Genomic DNA, 20,117 nt, shown 5'->3' with positions numbered 1-20,117 from the left:
TAAATGCACAGACATATAAAAGCCCTGCACTTATGGAGACAGCTTATCGATTACTAGAAATGCCTCTCTCTCCTCTGATCTCCATTTCTCAGAGCATCTCTGAACTCTACCTGTTTCCTTAGCTCTGGAAGGCTAATTGATACCAGAGCAGAAAGCCATTTAGCTAATGCCTTCCCACGCCTGCTCATGTACATATTTGATAGGCTGCATGGGTTGTTTGTAGCACAAACTGGATTGAATGTTATACTGTGATTTTTTTTTTTTTTACTATTTATGTCCTTAGATTAAAATGTAAGCATCACCTAATCTAAATTTACAATGAAAACAACAAATACACTTAATCTAATAACCAGGCATGTTTACTTTAATTCAGGACATGCAATGTGTTAATATGGCACTTGTATGCCTATTAAAGTCACATTTGCACAGTGCATGGATACCAAACATACATAATAGTTTTTCGTGCAGTTCTGACAATTCAACACATTTGCATATATAATGATGCATCAAAATGTGAAAGGAATCAACTCCCAACTCCTCCTTGTTAAGGAGGACTGTTTAATTGGCACAGGGACCATTTTATTTGATCTCTCTGCCTAGGATGTGGGCAAGCCTTTCTCTTACTGAGCTTTATCGTGTCAACCTCCGCATTACACTTAATAATGAAACATGATTCAATAAAGATAATAATGACATACAACATTAACACTGCAAGACATTTTAAAAGGGATAAATTCTATTAATAAACTGTAATATATGGACATTTTTGGCAATATTAGAATAAACAATGTAAAAAAAGCTTTCATACGCAATTTTGTAAATGCATTGTTTCTTAAGTATTTTTTCAAGTGGTTCGTTTTTGAACATTCACATAAGATGAAATACATTTTCTATGTAGTTTTAAGAAAAATAGTGCATGAAATTATTGTTTTAGTATTATATATTGTTTGTCTTTTTTATTCATTGCACATGCAGCTGTCAATTGTGAGAAATTGTGAAAATAACTGAGAAACGTTTAACTTCAAAATCACAGAAAGAAATGTTAAAGATTATTTTAAAGTCCATATTATATCCACTTCATATTTTATACCAATCTCTTTTGTGCTACAAGTGCTTGTGCTTTTTTCCTTTCCATTTTATATTTAGCTCATTTAAGGTTAACCAACAAAATTCAACTCATAAGTGCATTTGGTCATATGACTGTAAAATAAATAAATTCTGATAACTCCGATGAGCTTTATCAAGGATAATGAAACAAGAGAGCGAGGAAGTAAACTTCCTTTGACAAACTGAGGCACACCATGCATTAAAAATCTATACTGATATTGTATGCTGTGCATTCTCCAGAATATGACTTGATGCATGACGTCTGAATGACTTTTCATTTAGGGTGAGGATTGTGCTGCACTAGACCAGCTCTTCCATGCCATGCCCGTTAGATCCTCCATGATGATGTTCTGTACTGCAAAATATCACGTCTCTGGGGAATACAAAGAAGGAAACGATAGTACAAGAGACTTTGCGCACGTGTGTGTGTGTGTGTATGTGTGTGAGCGCGCGCGCACGTTTACCTGTGATCGCCAGATATAGAATTACAACCAGACCCAAAGTTATCGCCATGATACTGAAGATTAATGCACGTCGTCCCAATTTTTTTGCTCCCTCAAAATCATTTGCATGTATCATGGACCGTGACTGAATATCACAAAGACAGATCATACACCCAGATACAGTTATGTTTGAAAGACACAAAGTACAGTATTAAGAAGCACGTCAAATATCTAAAGTATAGAGCAAACTTACCACGTGTGCAAAATAAAGCGCGAATATGTTCAGTGGGACGGAAGGACAAAAACAGGAGATTAAGGCCAGCCACATGAAGCTGTGTGGTTCCGGCGCGCGCGGTTCTGGTGATGACGCACGGCTAAAGCTGAGGGGAGACGGAGAGCGTGACGCCGTGGACACGTTTCCAGCAGATCTTGATCTAAACGGCGACCTGTGTCCGTTCTGCTCCGCGTTTAACGATTTCGCACTCCCCCTGCGCGACTCAGAAGTTTTGAGCCCGTCTTTTGACTCCATGGCTGCGACGCACAGAAGTTTCTGAGTGTCTCCAAATTCCCCCGGCTGCGACGCGCCGCTTTCCCCTAAGGTGCTGATCGCAAAAGCGGCGTCGGTATTAACGGCCATCTCTTACCGATAACAACCGACAATAAAGCAGCAAAAAAAATATCGAGATCGGAAATGTTCTAAATGAAACATATGATGTAAAAATGTTTAATTAATCCAGTCATACGCGCCGGGGTAAGGGCGACGATTTCTTCCAGGAAATAGATTGATCCAACTGCTTCATCAATATTTGAACAGACTTACATTTAGGAGAGGCTTTAGGCGGAGGGTAAATCTGTGGTCAGATCTGAATGCTTTATAGCGATCAATCGGTACATACTGAGTTGACTTTAAACCAGCCTCTCCATCGTCTTATTGGTGGAGTTACGCACGTTAATCGACGCTATGTACGGGGCAAGGAGTTTGTTTTTAAGGGAGCGAGCGCCCCTTTTTGCTTCATTTTACACCAGGCCTGTTTTTTCACCCCACTCTTTTATTAGACGTCTATATGGAAGTCGTTCTCCTGGCCTACGACGGGTAGGCACAACAGCAGGAGTCAGGAAAGGGATTAGTGTTGCTGCTCTGTCTGTCTGTCTGTTTCAGCGGACTGACAGCAGGTTATGATTTTACAAAATCAAGGTGCCAGGATTTAGGCGTAATAAACAAGTTACACGGTAAGCCGTTTTATATATTTGTAATATCAGGCTATGACGGTGTAAGCGTTTAATCTTTAAAAAAAAAACCTGTAATAAAACCTGAATAAAGAGTACCAGTAAACAGAAGACTAAACAAAGACTACAAAACAATGCCACATTTATATAGGCTAAGGTGTTTTGGGATTTTATTTATTTTTATTTTATTTCAACTATAAAAGTGGACAAAGACATTAGAAAGTTTTAAAGGACATTGCTACATGCTATATTCTACTAATTATCCATTGGGAAAATATTCCCTTAATAACTATTTGTATGACTCCTATAAGCATAAAAGTGGTTCTCCGTACTGTAAGTAACTGGTTTTCGTTTTTGTCTTTTATTGTTGGTCAATGGCGCCCCCTCCAGGACACAACGCTACATTGCTCTGAACTCTCCATTAAACGTGAGAACAGATTTTTTCGAGAAACATCTTGCTATCATCTATGGTTTCGATGGTAAGAGTGAATGTTGATTGATTTTAATACTCAATTTTTAAAACATTGACACAATTTAAAAAGAGTAAATGTTAGAGATTAAACCAATGCTTAAAAATTGTACATAAAATCACTTTAAATACTACCTTACACATGCTTTATTGACAAATTTCTGCAAAAGTTGTAGTGTAGCTATTGTAAGTATTGTAAGCTATTCTAAGTAGCCATTGTGATGAGCTCTGAGGTGTAATCTAGTTGGACCAGAGAAAATGTATCCTACAACCCTCATCTGGAATTACATTAATCTTAACACTCAGATTACCAAACCTTGTCTTTCGGGCTCAGATATCATATAATCACAGCTATCCTTTAGAGCTTTCATTCTCCTTCTGTCTTTCTTATTATCTAATTATTTAAGTCAGAATAGACCATTGTATTATTTTGTACCTTACTTTCGTTGCGCTGTATCCTGCAAGTGTATATGTAAAAGTTTTCATTACCAAAGGCAAGAAAGGTCAACAGAAGTATGGGCAGATGAGTGAGAGAGGCTTGTTTTTTTGGCTGCTATATTATGACAGCTGCACAAATATTAGTTATAATTAACTGAAGGTAGCTATTACTATGCACATTTAATCTTTGAATCACAGGTCAACAAGGAAATCAAGCACTTTATGGTGTGAAGCAACACACAAACACAAGTCTTTATTTTTTTTCCCCCCCAGTAACAACAGACAAAATACTCCAGTGCCTTATTTCCAGTTCACATTTTACACATTTGGCAGACATCTTTGTGCAGAGTGACTTACAATTTTCAATCATTTTACACGGGCACAAGTCTTGGGCAAGAACTCTTACTGGTACAGCATAGAGCGTTTGCCCAGATGCGGACTGAACCCCGGTCGCCCACAGGAAAAACAGTGTGATTACTCACTGCACTATACCAAACACACATGCAACACTACATTTTCTCATCCATTACATTTTTGAAAATTTCAAACTGCCCAGAAAGCTCCGGCCTAACATGCTAGTTGTGGCTTCGAGGGTAAATGCCTGAGACGGTTCCAGTTCTGGAGGGCCAGCGCAGGACAGAGCTGACCACAACAGTTCTTCAGCTGGCAGCTTTAGCGCAGGGACAGGAACATAAAGTTTGCCAGAGAAGAACTGCTGTTGGTTAGCCAACGGTTCCATGTAGACGCATGAGCCGCCTGGCTCCCCGCCACAACTCCTGGAGAAGGGGAGAGACAAAGGTGCCATGTTAGGTTTGGTACGCGAGATCCAGGAAGATCTTGCCCCGTCATGCTAACAATAACAATCTGTGGTTTTCGTCCGTCCTCCTAGACGTCGCCCGGCAGCGCCAGTCTTCGCTGAAGGACGGGGACGAGTCAGAGGACGTCCGATCGTGCCGGGATTGCCCAGTGTTTCCTGGAAGGACACTTACTGGTATGGGTGTGTAGGACATTTTCCTTTACTTTTAGTAAGACGTTACATCATTTCAAAGAACACATACGAACCTCACAGCATCACCATAAAACCACAGGCTGCATTAATATAGTTCCAGTTATAGTAAACTGCATCAAATGCATGCAGTAGCACAGATAATGTAGTTACTTAGCAAAACCAGACAATGACCCAGCTCTTACCCTGTAACAAATGTCATTCATCTGTCAGAATAATATGGACAGATAACCATTAATAAAGGAGATCAATGTTCAAATACCTGGCATATGTTTTCTGCTTTATATCCACAGATTTTATTCTCATTACATATCTGAGCCAGGAGCAATACATTCATTAGCCAAGTACTTCCTCTATGAAAATACAGCAATGTCGATTAGTTGGGGACATCTAGTCTTACAGAAGAGAGAGCATTCGAGTGTCTGAGTGTGTTTGTGCGTGCGCATTCTCGCTGTACATGTGACCATATTTCTATTTCCTTTACATCCTATTGCCAAGGGCTTTTCTCTGACATTCCAAAGCTTGGGTGTGAGAAAGCGCCACAGGTGTGTTCACAGCCGTCCCACATGACATACTTTGATATTTTACAAATGGAATGAGAAATGATCAAATGCAAAGTTGGGCCATGACACATGAGAAATCTCGACCCACTAAATGCCCACAAACTCAAACAGAGGCCTTGCTTTCAGTCAATCTCCACACCCTCTCAGATCTTAGTGCATTAAAGCACTCATTTGGCTTCTAACTGGATTTATAAGCTTATGCACAGACACCCAAGCTGGTGCAAAAGCATCCAATGATGACCCCCCCTGACACACACACACACACACACACACACACTACATATATTAAATAAAATAGCATTATCTTACAGCCTGCCTGTAAGCCTAAAGAATGCCCTCTCTCCTTCCTTCCACTCATCAAAATGCCCAGCATTCTTCCCATTCTTCCTGCACATGCTGCAAATTCTTCACACTCACTGTTTGCGCAGAGCTCCCATTCAAACCACACATCCCCCCCACTCCTCGCCACTGAAGGCCATCACTGTTTAGAAATAGTTTTTATACACATTAGGTCTCCCCGCTGGTTAACCAGAAGGGCCCAAAGAAGGGCCCGGGCGAGTTCCGATCAGCGTTCTTCTCCAGCGGACCAGAAGCTGTCCACACTTGTGCACGCTACATTTGGAACCTGGTCCAATCTGCACCGTGGTTGTGTTGCCACGTAGACCATCCTAATCCAGTGCGTGGCTGCCACCCAAAGTGCATTAATCAGTCCATCAAAGAAAACTGAATCTGCTGAATCATGTTACATTTACAACATTTACAGCCAGGGACTGGTCACCCCACTACAACCCACCCCCAACATCGCCAATAACTTATTTCCTCCTCGATGGTCCATTTGGTAATGATCTTCTGTTCCCTCCTCCCCTCCCCGGTGTGGACATGAATCAGCAGGCTGTCGGAGGGTGGAGGGGGCAGGACAAGGTAAGGCTGCCTGCGTCAGCGTCTCCAGGCACGCCATCAAGTCTCTGTGCTTTTACAAAAATGCAGTAGCAGAGAGAACAACTCGCACCCTCTCAGACTGGCGCCATCACAATCTGGAATTGAGTCACAAGTGTTCCAATCTGATGCATTCATTAAACATTCTTCACAGAATCTTTCAGATACGCATTATGTCTCCTCAAGGCATGTATTCATGGTGGTAGTACATGGGGGGAGGGGGCGAAGACGGTGTCCCAGATTATGAATGATCTTATAGTCCAGATTATATTATCCATTCTCTGATGACTGCAAAATCACAACGTATTTTCTTGATGTTCAAAAAAATGTTTTGATATGCATTTTTTGAATGTCACAAACCAAGTGTGACATTGGCTTGGAGGGGATGTAATCAGGAGCGTAAATCGAGGTCGCTTGCATACCTAAACTGCGCCTTTCTGTCCCACGGCTCCTGTCTCGAGTCGACCTATTGATCCGGGGTGGCACACGGCCGCTCGCAACCCTGCAATGCGCGAGCCCGAACGAGAAAAGACTTTGGTCAGAGGGATAAATGTGAAATGCTAACGGAATTTAGCCCCATCCCTTCGGTAGGCATTCAAAGAAAGCCCATCTCAAAAGGAGACGCTGGCACGGTTTCGGTCAGTGGCAGCCACACCCAGAGCTGCCGCCCGGAGCTGCCTCGGCGAGAGAGGAGCGAGAGGAGAACGGAGCCAGTGTTCGGGGGCAGGGACATGGAGGGGCGCCAAGACGTCCCCATCAATCTTCACCGTTTGAGGGAGATCACGACATCAGCTAACCAGAGGCTGAATCACAGCAGGGACGTGACCGAGTGCTGACTTACCATGGGATCTGTGAGGGCCGACGATGCTAACGCCCTGCTGTGGTTCCACGCACGCCTTTATATTTGACAGACACCGCCCGGGGGCATCTCACATCCATGTGTGCTGCCCCACACTGGTAATCCACCAGTGGGCCGTTGAACGGGTCAACGCAAAGCAAAGATGTCGTTGTACAAGGTGGTGTGGTCAGGATTTTACTTGCCTTTACATCCATTTTATTTAAGAAAGCTGATCACATTAGCATATGATGTGTGTAATTATATATATATATATATATATATATATATATATATGCATCCTCTAAAATCAGATCAAGGGGGATTTCAATTAAAAATCTCCTCCCAATGCAATTTGTTCTTAGTAAAACCTGAGCCACCTGTTCCTTCTTAGGCCCACTTGCTATTACGAGGTGAATCTCGGGCAGCTGATTAATTGCTGGATGCTCAGACTGGTGACCTAAGTCAGACAGACAAGGCTGGGCTTGTGACGGAGCTAGTGGAAGCAGGAGGGAGGACCGATGGCTGGTACTACAGTAAGAGTGCTATGACCAACCCACTATGACTGCTTGGTCGAAAGGCTTTGGGTCTGACAAGTGGAAAGTTCTACATGACTTCGTATTACAATGACCAGCTACGCCCTAACTGTTTGAATGGCTCCCATTTCAAATTGTTAAATGTATGAAAAACCCTCGTGAAAAAGCGAGTGAAGACATACGGTTATGTACAGTTTAGGTCTTGAAGCCTGAAGGACCTAGTTCCTCATACTGTATGTCTATTAGATAAAGAGGTTTTATAAAGGTTGACAAAGCTTCTCCAAACCGTGTGGGGTGGCTTGTCCTACATGTAACAGGGCGTGGTCTTTAGGAATTCTCTCACAGTTAAAAGGCTGTTTTAACAAATAAATAATAAAAACGGATTGGTTCCGGTATTTTCCGGTATTTCAATTTAAAACATTACTTTGAGAAGGCAGGGCTGAGGATTTAATTCGTTTTGCAATAGGACAAATGACATAACATTTTTTTTTTTACTCCGAGCACCTAAAGCACTTCTCCCACTTGTAGAGAGATGTGATTACGTGATGGAAAAAAAACATCAGAATGACGCGAATGAAAAATGATTCAAGGGATCACTGACATCTGCAGCCACATGATGACCATTTAAAGTTTGTAACGAACGTACATTTCAGTGTAACCTACCGATCGTGGTCTTTCTCGGGTGTAACAGTGATCCACTTTACGGCGCTCTTAACTTTACAACGACGTTCAGTTATGCATTTTATAACATCTGAACATTAGTAGACGACATTTTAAACAGCTTAAGGCCCCGACAACGGAGAACTGAAAGCAAGCCTCTAACAAAATGGCATTCCTCCCGAGCGGACTACAGGACCGAGAGACTTACATAAGGACGTCCTCGCCCGGTTCTCCTGAACCCAATCAGGAAACATGGTTAAAGCAGACACGTTGGCAGCTGTGCAGCGATATCGTGCGAACTTCGCCTTAATGTCTCCAGGTTGGAGTCAGTCACGACTCCGTTATGATCCATTACAACGCACAATTAGAAAAACCGGCGTTTAAACTAACGTTTAATATCTAGTTTATCTTCGGTATTATATTGACAAAGCCGACTTGTGAGCAGGTTGGCTACTCCTGAACAGAGTTGGTTACGGTTTGTTCCGTCTATTACTAGGCTATGTCCAAGTTTGGTCACTATGGCAGAATCTAGATTATATAATGATTATCCGACTGATTTTAACTGTGTAAGAGAAGATCAAGGTCTACTGGAGTGTCTACTTTTACCTTCAGCTGTCATGAGATCAGTATTGACTCCTTTATGAACGGGTTTTTTTCTTTCACCAACGCCCCACACGTATCGGCTCGGTCCAGAGTAGGTTCAACGCCTCGCCTTCCCCAGAGGCACTAAGCCAGTCTTATTTTCTAAACCGGGTAACGCGGAAAAGTATTTATTAGATCGACTTAAAAATGAGGTTTGAAGTTGTTTTAACAGAAAAGCTCACCTCTCGGGCAGGCTGATTCTTTACCGTCTCTCACTCTACCGGTGTCTCCGATCAGCTGGCGAGGGAGTGACGCGATTTGTAACAGCTGGCTGTTGGCACTCCAACGTCAAAGGTTATGTGTGACGACTGTGTTCCGTAGCGTCTGAAAGACTGCGGCTTTACCCAATCACTAGCCTCGACTCCCAAGAAAAAGGGGGCGGGATAGAGCAGTATTAACCAATCGTAATATTTTCTTTTCAATGACGGTTCACTTCTACCCAATGAGATATGTGTGAAAGTTTCAGAACGTCTAAGTTGTTTTTGATACCGACGTATAAACGCTTTTGCGACCGAGGCGTGAAAGGCAAAAGAAACGAAGAAATATAATAAGGCAATAGTTAAAATACATCTTGTAGGAACGCCTTATAAACGAGACAAGTAGGTCTTACGACACTCCTCCTAGTAATGTCGCATAAGTATCATATTAACCTGAAGTGGATTCATGACATTTTCTTTCATGATGAGTCTAGAGAAGAGAAGAGAACTGGAACTAATTGTACCCTATAGCCTTATTAAATTCTCACGTAACCCATCTGGACCCTTTTAATTATTTGGAGGAATAAACGTCCCTTATAATTCTCAATTTACATATAGTCCTATTCTGTTTCAATACGTATAATGACGGTATAGTGAAGTCTCTGTTATATAACAATAATTCTCACAATAAATAGTGTATATCATTATTAGCATGTGAGCTGTCTGACTAGAAGATATGCTTAAAAGAAAGTATCACTGACAGAGTAATTTAAAGAATGCAAGGCTTTTACATATTTTTACATTTTACATAAAAAATTATTGCAATAAATAATTGTAATTATTTTAATGATCCTTACAAAATCCTCATAAATCACCACAGATGAATTATTAACTGACATATGTCACTGTGGCTCCTTTATCTGGTTTAAGACCAACTTAATTCAACAGTAAAAGCTGAACTGCTTCTTGTGCCAAATGGGAAAGGGTGATCATGTAGGCTCCAGCTTTTGCAAGATGCCTGATGTATTATTGCCAGCAATGACACACATGGCAAGCAAATGTCACACCTGTTCAAATCATTATCTACTTAATGTAGCTGTTTTAAATGCATGCAATAGCGCCCTTATTTTGTATTGATCCTTTGTTTGCAATTCTGTCATTTTGTAAATAAATATCTGGAAGAAAAAAATAAACAAACAAAATAACAGATAGCCAGCACACAGTGATTATTGCACTCGGTCTCTCCATATCCTTTGCACTGGGCAGCTGAACTTTGTCCATGGAACAGAGACAATTAGATTGGGGGCATCCCCATCCAAAACTCAGAGCAGATAAATTTAGCCTGTCTCTCTGCCATGGACTCCCCACAGGTTTAGCCCCCATTTCTCCACCCCCCACCCCACTCTGCTTACAAAGCATTTGGCAGCAAAAGAAACTTCAGGAAGGGGGTAGGCTTAGTCATGATCACATCACTGCGCAACAGAAACCAAGACTGTCTGTGGAAACTAGAAAAACAATCAAGCAGCTTATAGAATACATTTATTTTAAATATGTTCAACACGAATTTTGATCACTTAGCTTGTGCCATTCGAGAGGACCCACACACACAGCCATGGGCAGACTGTTCTAACTCACATGCTCCCTCTGTGATAAAAATCCACGGTGTGATTTCTGGATTTCCTTTTGCCATTTGCCTACTTAGATTTAAACCTTGCCTGTATGCCTCACTGTAACCTTTATAACGGTTGCTAAATTTGGCTGCCTGGCACATGTAATGTCCCAGCTCTCCCGGTCTTGTTCTAAGTATAGGATCAGTTTCCGATGCCAAATCAGATGTTATGTCAAATGACTTAGCAGCAATTTTCATCAAACTTGTCTTCATATTGCAGTCATCATACTAACAACCTAATGCCACAAATCAGATGAGAAATATTTAGATTTTACTTGCAGTCACAGGTACATTTGCTAGGTACACCTATGTTATACTGTATGTTCATTTTAGGCTTAGACATTTTAGACTTGAGATGCATGCACATCTCTTCGGCCACCTCATACATTGTTCATTATCAGTGTGTTTATTTGCATGCTGACCACTTGAATAATGGTATTATACTAGTCATCTGACATTGATGTGTGTATTGAACTTGAACCAGTTTATCAGGCATAGCTGTGTTACTGTTTTTGATGTTGTTGATTATATATGTCAGAGTTGAATATCCATCCCACAGCAGTGTTGGTCAGAAGCTGACCATTGATAATGAACTGGAAGATAGCAGACACAAATGGACTACATAATCTGTCTTGCCCCCATTTGAAAAGTTTTTTTATACTCATGTTTGTAATAACAGAAAAAGGTGACTCAGACAGTAAAGCATATTTGTATAAATGTACTAATATTTGAACCGCTATATTTACATATACAAATATTTTGAGTGCACTGCATTCACTATAAGCAGGTAGCATATTAAGGCCAAATAAAATCAACTGTCAACTTAAAAATATTTAGAAATTTGAGTCAAGCACATTTTTCCTTTTGCGTTTTCCTAGCAGATTATTATCTGGCATAGATTCCACATTGGGAAATGTCAGCAATAACACATTATTCAATAAAACACAATCTAAGGATGACCAAGCAGTTGTGGTAGAATTGCAAGTGCTTGTAGCAGAGTTGCTGGATCCATCTTCTGGTGTTTTATTGCTCCACAGACATTAGCTACACCTTTTCGGTAATGAGATGAAGTTAAAGACCAGGCCAACAATGTAATAATATATGTGATTCTCCAAACCTGATAGTGTCATTCCTTTTAGATGATGTCTTCAAGGTTTCACAAATGAATGTGGCCTAACAGTTTACTAAGTAATAGAGTTGTCCACCATTGGGAAGGTATGTGAAAACAGATCCACGGACTCTTTAAAGAATGTAATTGTGCACCCTCCACCCATTTTAATGGAAGCATTTGTTAGCCTTTAGGTGTACAATTAGAGACTATCACCCATCTGTTGCATAATTTACATTAGCCAGCTTTTCATAATTTGCCAGTTTCTGTTCATGTGGCTTCTGTTGAAAAGTTTTGTGCATGTGGCAGACCTCTCTCAACACATTTAAAAGGTCCAGGAATGCTGATTTGCCTGATATAACCATGTAAACACAATATCCTCTACCATGTTACCAACATGTCAGTGTTACTGTTTGATAATGGTCCTCCCTTTAAGTAATATCCAGCCAGGAATGGTTCTGTGGTAGGTGACGAACAGTTGGAGGACAGGTAATGCAAATGTGAAGCATATTGGTTTAGTACATAGTAATGGCAATGTGACGGACAAAGTGTGCCTTGCAACAAATGGAGTACATTTGTTGAATCCTGTGAAATACTCCTAAAAGTGCCAGGAAGCATTTTTGTGTCCCTGGAACATATTCATTATAGGACATGGAGGACATCAAGACCCCCTATGTAAAAAATCGCAAGGCTGAGAGAATCAGTCAGATAAAGCTGTGTGTCCAGACGCAGCTGTTCAAGGAGACTGGTGAGGAAGAGAAGTAGACTCTGGAAGAATTATGTAGTGTCTTCAGGAGAGAGGTCATGTCCCACCATGGGACTCAAGGACATAGGAGACAAGCAAGTCAGGAGATGTGCAGCTTTTATTTCAAATACATTTGTGTTTACAACATAGCTGAAGCCCAATTGCTACCTCACCAGCTCCAAAAGCAGGTAGCCAATCATTTCTATAATATCCATTTTGATGTAGAAAGGGAGGTTCTAGGGAAGTGCACTGCTTTGATTAATCTATCTCAGCCCACCTTTCAATCTAACAATGAGGATCCAAGGTGGGGGAGGAATACACGAGGTTATCCATGACCCAGTGGAGTGCCCTACAAAATATACAAGAGGTGTCCTAGGGTCCTACTCTGACAGTGGAAGATCCTGAGGTTAATCTGGAATAGGGGGAAGGTAGCCCAACAGTGGAGATGTGCAGATGAGGAGGACTCTGGTGAGACAGAGAGCTCCAGTGGAGATGCAGGAAGCAGGGCTCAGCAGCCTTCCATCAACCCATGGCTGGTTAGGGTTAGGGTTAATCAACAAGGAACATAAACAACATACAAGCACATAGAGTTCATAATACATTCTACTTGGGACATCCTTATAAGTCCATTTAAGCTTTTCAGCTGGCGAAAGGCTGATACAGCTACGTCTTTCTTAGTTGCTGCCCCAAAGCACAAGGCGGCAGGTTGGTACTGCTGGCAGTGTGACCAGGCGATGAAGGTTATTGCTGACACCATCAGCAGTGCCAATGACTGAGGAAAGCGCTTCCAATCATAAGGGTCAGCAGTGGCAATTGTCAGAGCTGGAGAGAAATTGCATCCCCAGCAAATGGCACCAGTAGGGTTTTTTGGAACTGCGCATGACTGACAGACAAGAGTTGATACAGAGACCATGCTGACAACAGACATTGTGTAGGTTTCAGACACATCTAATAGGTGGTTATGGTGGAGCACATCGTGCTCTGGGAAGAGAGAACGAGTGAAGACAAAAAAAGGAAATGAGCCAAATATCCAAGTATGACGTGGTGGAGAATGCAGTGAGAATGCAGTGAGAATGCAGTGAGTGCCCAGGTGGGCTGCAGAGGATTTGCAGCTCAGTTCCTGTGTAAGGCTTACAGTTGCTTGAGTTGTATACAAGCGAAGGGCCGTCAGTGATCCATGGGAACTTGTACACAAGCTGGAAACTGATCACTCCCAGCTTGGTTCCCTAGGAAAGGGAGGATAATGTTTGAAAAACACGCAGTGATCCCAGGGTACATCACTGATGATGTGTAGAAGTGCATTTTTAAACTGTTCCCATGTTTTGAAGATAGTTTTGGCTATGCAATTTGGTATTCAAAAATATATAACAATATGGTGCTTTCTACAGGGGCTTCCTAAAGACATCCAATGTCTGCTCTATCACTGTGGGACCTGCTAATCTACAGTTCCCATTTAATTTTCCTCTTTTTATGAAAATCTATGCATAAATCATAATGAAGGCTCTGCCAGGAAGAAAATGACTTCCACTAACAAGTAAATCATACTTATCCAAATGTAGAAATAAATCTTCTCTGAAAAGTGCATTGAACATAAAGGCAGGACTTTTCCATGTTTGTTACTTAATTTAAATTAAGGCTAATTGGAAACCATTGAGAAGGACTGATTTGTGCAGAAACTGTAGGCTAAATTAAAATATTTTTGTTAGAGTGTTTTCGGTTTGGCTTTCATGTGTAGGACGTCACATCTGATTATTGCTGTACCAAGTTAGCTGACCAAACAAAGTGTTAGCTTTGTTTTGTTTGTTTGTTTAAAGTGCAAATTTCTAACGTTCATAAATTTAATAACAACTGTTAACAGTAGAGAAACGTTCATCAGATGGATTTTTTTTACTTAGAATTGAAAATGTTATTTTTAAAAGTCTTGTAACTTAGGTATAATTCAACTTCGCTGTTGTAGTTATTGGCCACGATTATTGTGCTTTACCATCGCAAACGAGATTTTACATTTCTTATTCAACAGTAATGTTAGTTCTAGCTACACGTTCGCATAGAGCTATCAAAACTGTAGTTCATTACATATATGTAAAGTTACTACGTCAAAACTCTCTGCAGGAGGGCGCGCGCGGCCGCCACTGCACGCGGCTGCTTTTAAAACCTGCAAATCTTGCAGCACGAGGGTACAGGAGGAGCCCGGTTACCATAGAGACGCGCCGCTTTGTGCTTTTCGTTTCGACCCTCGGGAGTCACTGGAGCGTCGAGAAAAGGCTCTTCAACGCAGCCCACCGAGTTGACTTAGTGGGGATTTCCAGCGATTGATTAGCGTTTAAAACAACAACAACGATGTGAGATATCGTCACAACTTAAAGGAACCGTATGCAATGGAAACTTTGGCTGTTCCCAGTAAGGAACCCGCAGAGGGTTCTTCACCGCGGAAAGGTCACCACGTTCCTCCTTTGACGGGGACTATTGTGAAGGAAAGTAAGAAGAAGAGGAGAAACACGGCAATAGGGAAAAAGAAGAGATCACATCCTAGCACGCCTTCAAACTCGGGCGATTCAGGTTAGTAGTTGAATTATGTTAGTTTTGTTGTATCATAGAAGTTCATCCAGTAAGTATTTGTATGATACAGAAGCCTAGAGCTGTGATCATAAAGCATGTTAGGCCTTGTATTTGCCTATATGTATGTTATATAGTAAAATGATTTTAGTGTTTCACTGTTTTAATACAGATAGCTAGAAAAAGGTTGAAATGAAATATTACTGGTAACTGTCCTGCATTTAACCCAGTAAACATCCCAGTTCTTGACTTTTACCTCAATGTGTTCTTATTTATAAGGTTATAACCAGAGCCGGAGTGGCTAATCGGGAGATTCGGGAGGATTCCCGATGGGCCGGCTTATGTCAGTCTCTAGTTTGGGCCGATTAGGAGGGAAAAATTATTTTGGGCCGGATTTGGGCATGAAACTCCTGGACTGAAAAAGTGGCCCACTCCGGCCCTGGTTATAACCTATTTATTGGTAATGTGTAGTATTTGTTCTAACACTGGGTGAAAGTCTGCAAACATTACTGTGCTGCCTGAATTACCCCTTTAGGTTGAAGTAGTCTACATAAGTTCTCACGTGTTCCTATGCTTATATGAGGTACCACAAATCTGAGACATCTCTAAAATTTTTTAGAAGGATTCCTGGATATACTACAGGCTTAGCACAAAAGTGTCAAATGTCACACCTCAAAGTCTTTTGCCATGTATCTTTCTACTGGATTTTTTTTTACTAGAAAATGATGATCAATTCTAGCACTACTGGCCAAAATCTATAGTACTTTTTGGCTGTTTTAACATGTAGCCTAATCCATATGCTTTGGTTGATCGTGTCCGTGTACTCCAGAGAAACCCCAGGAGGACCAGTGGACCGGTGCTAAGAAGAGCGGTGAAACAAATCCAGGCAAAGGCAATAGCACCAAAGAGCGGAGTGCCGGGAAGAGCCAGAAATGCAAATCCAAACTGCCTGTGGAGGAGGGAACCCCAGCTCTGGCTACGGAGGACCAAGTACAACCGAGCAGTCCGGCCCAGGAAAGCCTCAGGTGGGACGGGGTTCTGGAGGATCCAGCGGCTGAAGCAGAACGCCTGGAAGTCTACAGAGCGAACCGGCGCAAGCGCTACATGGCCTCCAGGCAGATGCTCTCAGAGACTATGCAGACGGGTTTAGGTCCAGACCCGCATTCCAGACTAGGCAGAGCTCACAAGGCCGGGCCAACTGCAAAGGTTCTGTAGTCCTGTCCGTTTTAACCTGTGATTCTCGGAAATGTTTATTCCCAGCACGAAGTGCAGAGTCAGTTTCTGTCCCAGTGTGCCTCTGCTTTAAGTTTGCCAACAGCTTTGTTTCAAACTACAGCAGGGCCCATCCCAGCTGCCCAACCCTTTCAGAAAGAATTACTAAGCACCTTGAGCAAGCAGACGCCTTAAAACTTCTCACCCAAAATTAGAACACAGACATGGCAGAACACTTTTCAAAATCCGGGGACTTATATATATCTCATCTTATTTCTTATTGATAATTAAAGCTTTAGGGATGGCGTACTGGGTCCCCCAGTAACATCATTTATTTTGAATTACTATTTTTATACGTGTTCCACAGCTTGAGTTACTCCAATGCTTTGTGTGCAGCAGTGGTGCAGTGAGCATGATCACCCTAGATTTCCAGTTATTGGCAGTTTGCGCTTTATCTATGCTAACTCACCTACAGCAGTTCATCCTGATCAGTAAAGAGCCCTAAAATGAGGTAAACCTTTAGAAATTGTCAGTTTTCCATTGTGGCAAAAGTATCAAGGATATTTCATATTTGGTAGAAGCTGAGGGGTTTTGTTAGTAAATATTGTGTGTGTGTGTTTAAGACACAAATCTTAGCAACAGATTTTGCATTCTACCTAAGAATACTGATGATCACTATTTTACAATGGTAATGATGCAGTACCCTAAAATTCAACATACACAAAGAATTATATGTTGTTTTAATGCAGCCTTAATGTTCTATTCTACCATCAATACAGCAATGAACAGTAATTGGGCATCCACAGTATGCCATGCAGATGTGCAGAATTATATACTGTAACTGTAAAACTAAATACAAAATAGTGAGCACAAACTAGTTTGAGATGGTCATACTCAGCTTTGAGATAGTGTACTCAGCTTTGCTGTGCTGATACATCTAATGAATACAAACAACATTTCGTGCATATTCATGCATATTCTGTTTTCATAGGAAAAATGGATTTAGTGACTAGATGTCCCTGCAAATCTATAGAAGGTCTAGGAACTCCCTAATACAGTTGCAATCACTGAGTGATATTTTTGTCTTCACTACACAAAAAGGAGCACTGGATGGTTGCCTTGGAAATCTGGTGCACCAACTAACCTTCCCCTGTTCTTACTATAGTATCAGTGTTAAAATGCATTTAGGCTAAATAGTTCTTCATGGTTTCACATCAGTATAAATAAACTACAGTGGCAATAAGACCTTAACTGCAACTATTACAGAGGACCCAAGTGATGCATTCTCAACCACACTGTGCAATTTTAGGATTGCTGGTCAGCAGTTTTGGTATTTTGTGTTGTCTGAGCAATGTTCAGCCATAAAGTGTCATCAATCAGTTTTATAGTAGCACTGAGTATTTTAAAGAGATCTCTAGTTTTGGATCCCCTAGTTGCTCCCAGCTCTTCTATAAACTCAATCCCCTGACATAAATAATGCCTGGTTTTGGAATGTTATACATGTCCTGAATACTGCTTAGAATAGTTTGTGTATATAAGGACATATGGAGATTTGGCAGCATGCTGAGCTCATGAGTAAATGTGGGAGAGAAAGGGTGCAATGGGAAACCAGGGAATGACATTTATTTCACAGAACAAGCCATGTAATGCGTTCTTTCTATGTCCTCATTACACCCCACTCATCCCCCCACCACCAAAATCCTTTGGTGACCTCTGAATCATTCGGCGTCTCTTCTCAGCCCCTGCTTGGTGTTCACCTAATCCTTCCTCCACATCCCCCACACCAGCGCAATTCAGTCGCCACTCCACACAGAGGTCAGGTCAGAGGTCGTCTGTGTTGTTCTGACACAGGTGCTTTTCATTTCAGAGCCAGAGGGCGGTCTAGTTACGGCAGACTCACCATGTGTCCAAACATCGCAATGACAGTGGCCTTATTTGATCAGAAAAAAATGCCAGTGACATCATCTATCTTTTTCTCTTTGTGTTTTGTTTTTGCTTAATTATTTCTTTCATTTTTTCAGTTATGCTGTGAAAATAGGGTTTTAAATAAGGTGCTGTGAACTGATTGTTATACTCTTCCTGAATTTAAGCACATTCAAAAATCATGTATGTGCTTCATTCTGCAAAGTCAAGCCTGCAGTGACCATTTAGCTGTCTGAGTATTTGTTTTCGTCTAAGAACAAATGACAGTAAAGCACAGAGCAGCCGTCACAGCAGGGGAAGAACATTCCGGAAGTGCAAATCACTGCCAGAGTTCACCAGCTTCAGCCAGCTCAAGCCATCTCACCCTAAAAAAAGAAAAGAAACACACAGCGGAGCTCCCAGTGGTAGTGGCCCTCCCTTGTAATCGTCTAAATTAAGCTGTGATGGGCACGTCCATGTATTCTATAACCTATATATTTTCGTCATGCTCAGCAAAAGGAGAAGCAGCACTATCATCTATCATCTAACTCTGCATCATATGGTGTTTCAGACATCTATTAATGGGAACAAACTCTTTCGTCTTGTGACGGGTTGGTGATGCAAATGTCCTTGACTCGCTCACTCTGCTCTTGCCTTTGTAATCACTTTCCCTGCTGCTGACCTCTCATTCAGGAAACCTCAGGGTCAAAGGTCAAGCCAAGTGCAACTCCTACCTCAACACCACAAGAAGTAAATGTTAAAGAAGTCTGTTCATGGGGCATAGGATATTTATGGTAAGGTCATAAAAACTATTGGCATTCTGCAGTCCAACTTTAATTACTTGAGGTAAAGTGCCAAGAACCTCATGCTATAGACTGCACATAAGATAGAATACAAATGTCAACTTTTAAAAACCTCCAGAGGAAATCAATGAGCAAAAGCAGGTTTTTCATTCATACATGACTATAGTTTTGTGGAAGGTGAAATGTGACCAGAAATAAAAGTCAGAAGTCCACAGTTATAATGACAGAAATTCTATGTCCAAATAACATCTCCTTTTCAAAAGAAATTACATAAATGAAGGTAAATCCAGCTTTAGGATGCCAACACAAAGCTATTTTTGAACTCAGAAGTTATGACATACACAAAATAGAGCATGAGTAGGTACATGTGAATATTGGATTACTTATTTTTTCTTAATTAAGAACTTTGCAATTTCCCTTATTTTAATAGCAGGCTGTTTGTTTTCTTTATCCTTTTTTTGCTAATAATGAGGGGAAAAAGAAAAGTTTGTGGGAAAGATAGGGAAAAAATAAAAGTTTGAGTTTGATACGTGTCCTACTTTATTTGTCAGATCAGTGGAAGGAGCATTTTTAAGGTTTATCCACCTTTATCCAAAGGACTGGCTATTCCTGCATATCCAAAGGTCTTCAGAAAGCAATCCAAAAGAATGATGCAGTAGTACTGCTGCATGAATTGGTGTGTCTGAAGTTCAGTCATAAAAGAGGACAGACTTGTGCAATCATGCAAATGTTGAGGAAGGATATTCCAGAGTTTGGGGGATTTAGCACTGATTTTCTCCACAGTTTAGTCTAGTATTCACACTTTGTAATAGAAAGCAGGCCAGTTGGATTGAAAACTGACATAGGAACATACAATAGTGTTTTAGTAAAGGACATAATATGTGTTTGGAAAGAGCACATGGTAGCTACCAGATTTCTACTATACACCTATAAATAATGTATATAGGGTTTAAGGGTTTTTATGATGAATTTTAACTGTTGATACAGGATTTCAGACTTAAATATTTGTTAAATCTGGTTTTTTTATACAGCCTGTGCTGACAATTTTTAAGTATATAAAATT

General features: G+C 41.1%; 2 protein-coding genes and 2 long non-coding RNA genes across 4 annotated transcripts; 2 read left to right on the top strand and 2 right to left on the bottom strand.

Moving 5' to 3' along the window:
* Positions 1-358: 358 nt before the first annotated feature.
* trarg1b (trafficking regulator of GLUT4 (SLC2A4) 1b) lies at positions 359-2,661 on the bottom strand. Its single transcript, XM_076980467.1, has 3 exons — positions 1,804-2,661; positions 1,572-1,695; positions 359-1,480 (listed from the first exon to the last, which is right to left on the bottom strand). Exons 1-3 carry the CDS (start codon positions 2,185-2,187, stop codon positions 1,473-1,475), a joined length of 516 nt encoding a protein of 171 aa, XP_076836582.1. The 5' UTR covers positions 2,188-2,661; the 3' UTR covers positions 359-1,472.
* Positions 2,372-4,943, top strand: LOC143482178 (uncharacterized). Its single transcript, XR_013122146.1, has 3 exons — positions 2,372-2,780; positions 3,168-3,256; positions 4,574-4,943. It is a non-coding gene; the product is annotated as an uncharacterized LOC143482178 (long non-coding RNA).
* On the bottom strand, positions 3,913-9,140 carry LOC143482177 (uncharacterized). The gene is made up of 2 exons (XR_013122145.1): positions 9,045-9,140; positions 3,913-4,460 (listed from the first exon to the last, which is right to left on the bottom strand). It is a non-coding gene; the product is annotated as an uncharacterized LOC143482177 (long non-coding RNA).
* A 5,629-nt stretch (positions 9,141-14,769) lies between these two features.
* On the top strand, positions 14,770-20,113 carry LOC143482314 (uncharacterized). Its single transcript, XM_076980659.1, has 2 exons — positions 14,770-15,140; positions 15,967-20,113. The coding sequence occupies exons 1-2, from the start codon at positions 14,960-14,962 to the stop codon at positions 16,350-16,352; spliced, it is 567 nt and encodes a 188-aa protein (XP_076836774.1). The 5' UTR covers positions 14,770-14,959; the 3' UTR covers positions 16,353-20,113.
* Positions 20,114-20,117: the final 4 nt, after the last annotated feature.

The sequence above is a fragment of the Brachyhypopomus gauderio genome, chromosome 18, assembly GCF_052324685.1.
Source record: "Brachyhypopomus gauderio isolate BG-103 chromosome 18, BGAUD_0.2, whole genome shotgun sequence".
Lineage (NCBI taxonomy): Eukaryota > Metazoa > Chordata > Actinopteri > Gymnotiformes > Hypopomidae > Brachyhypopomus > Brachyhypopomus gauderio.
This window is presented reverse-complemented; position numbering and strand designations above follow the sequence as displayed.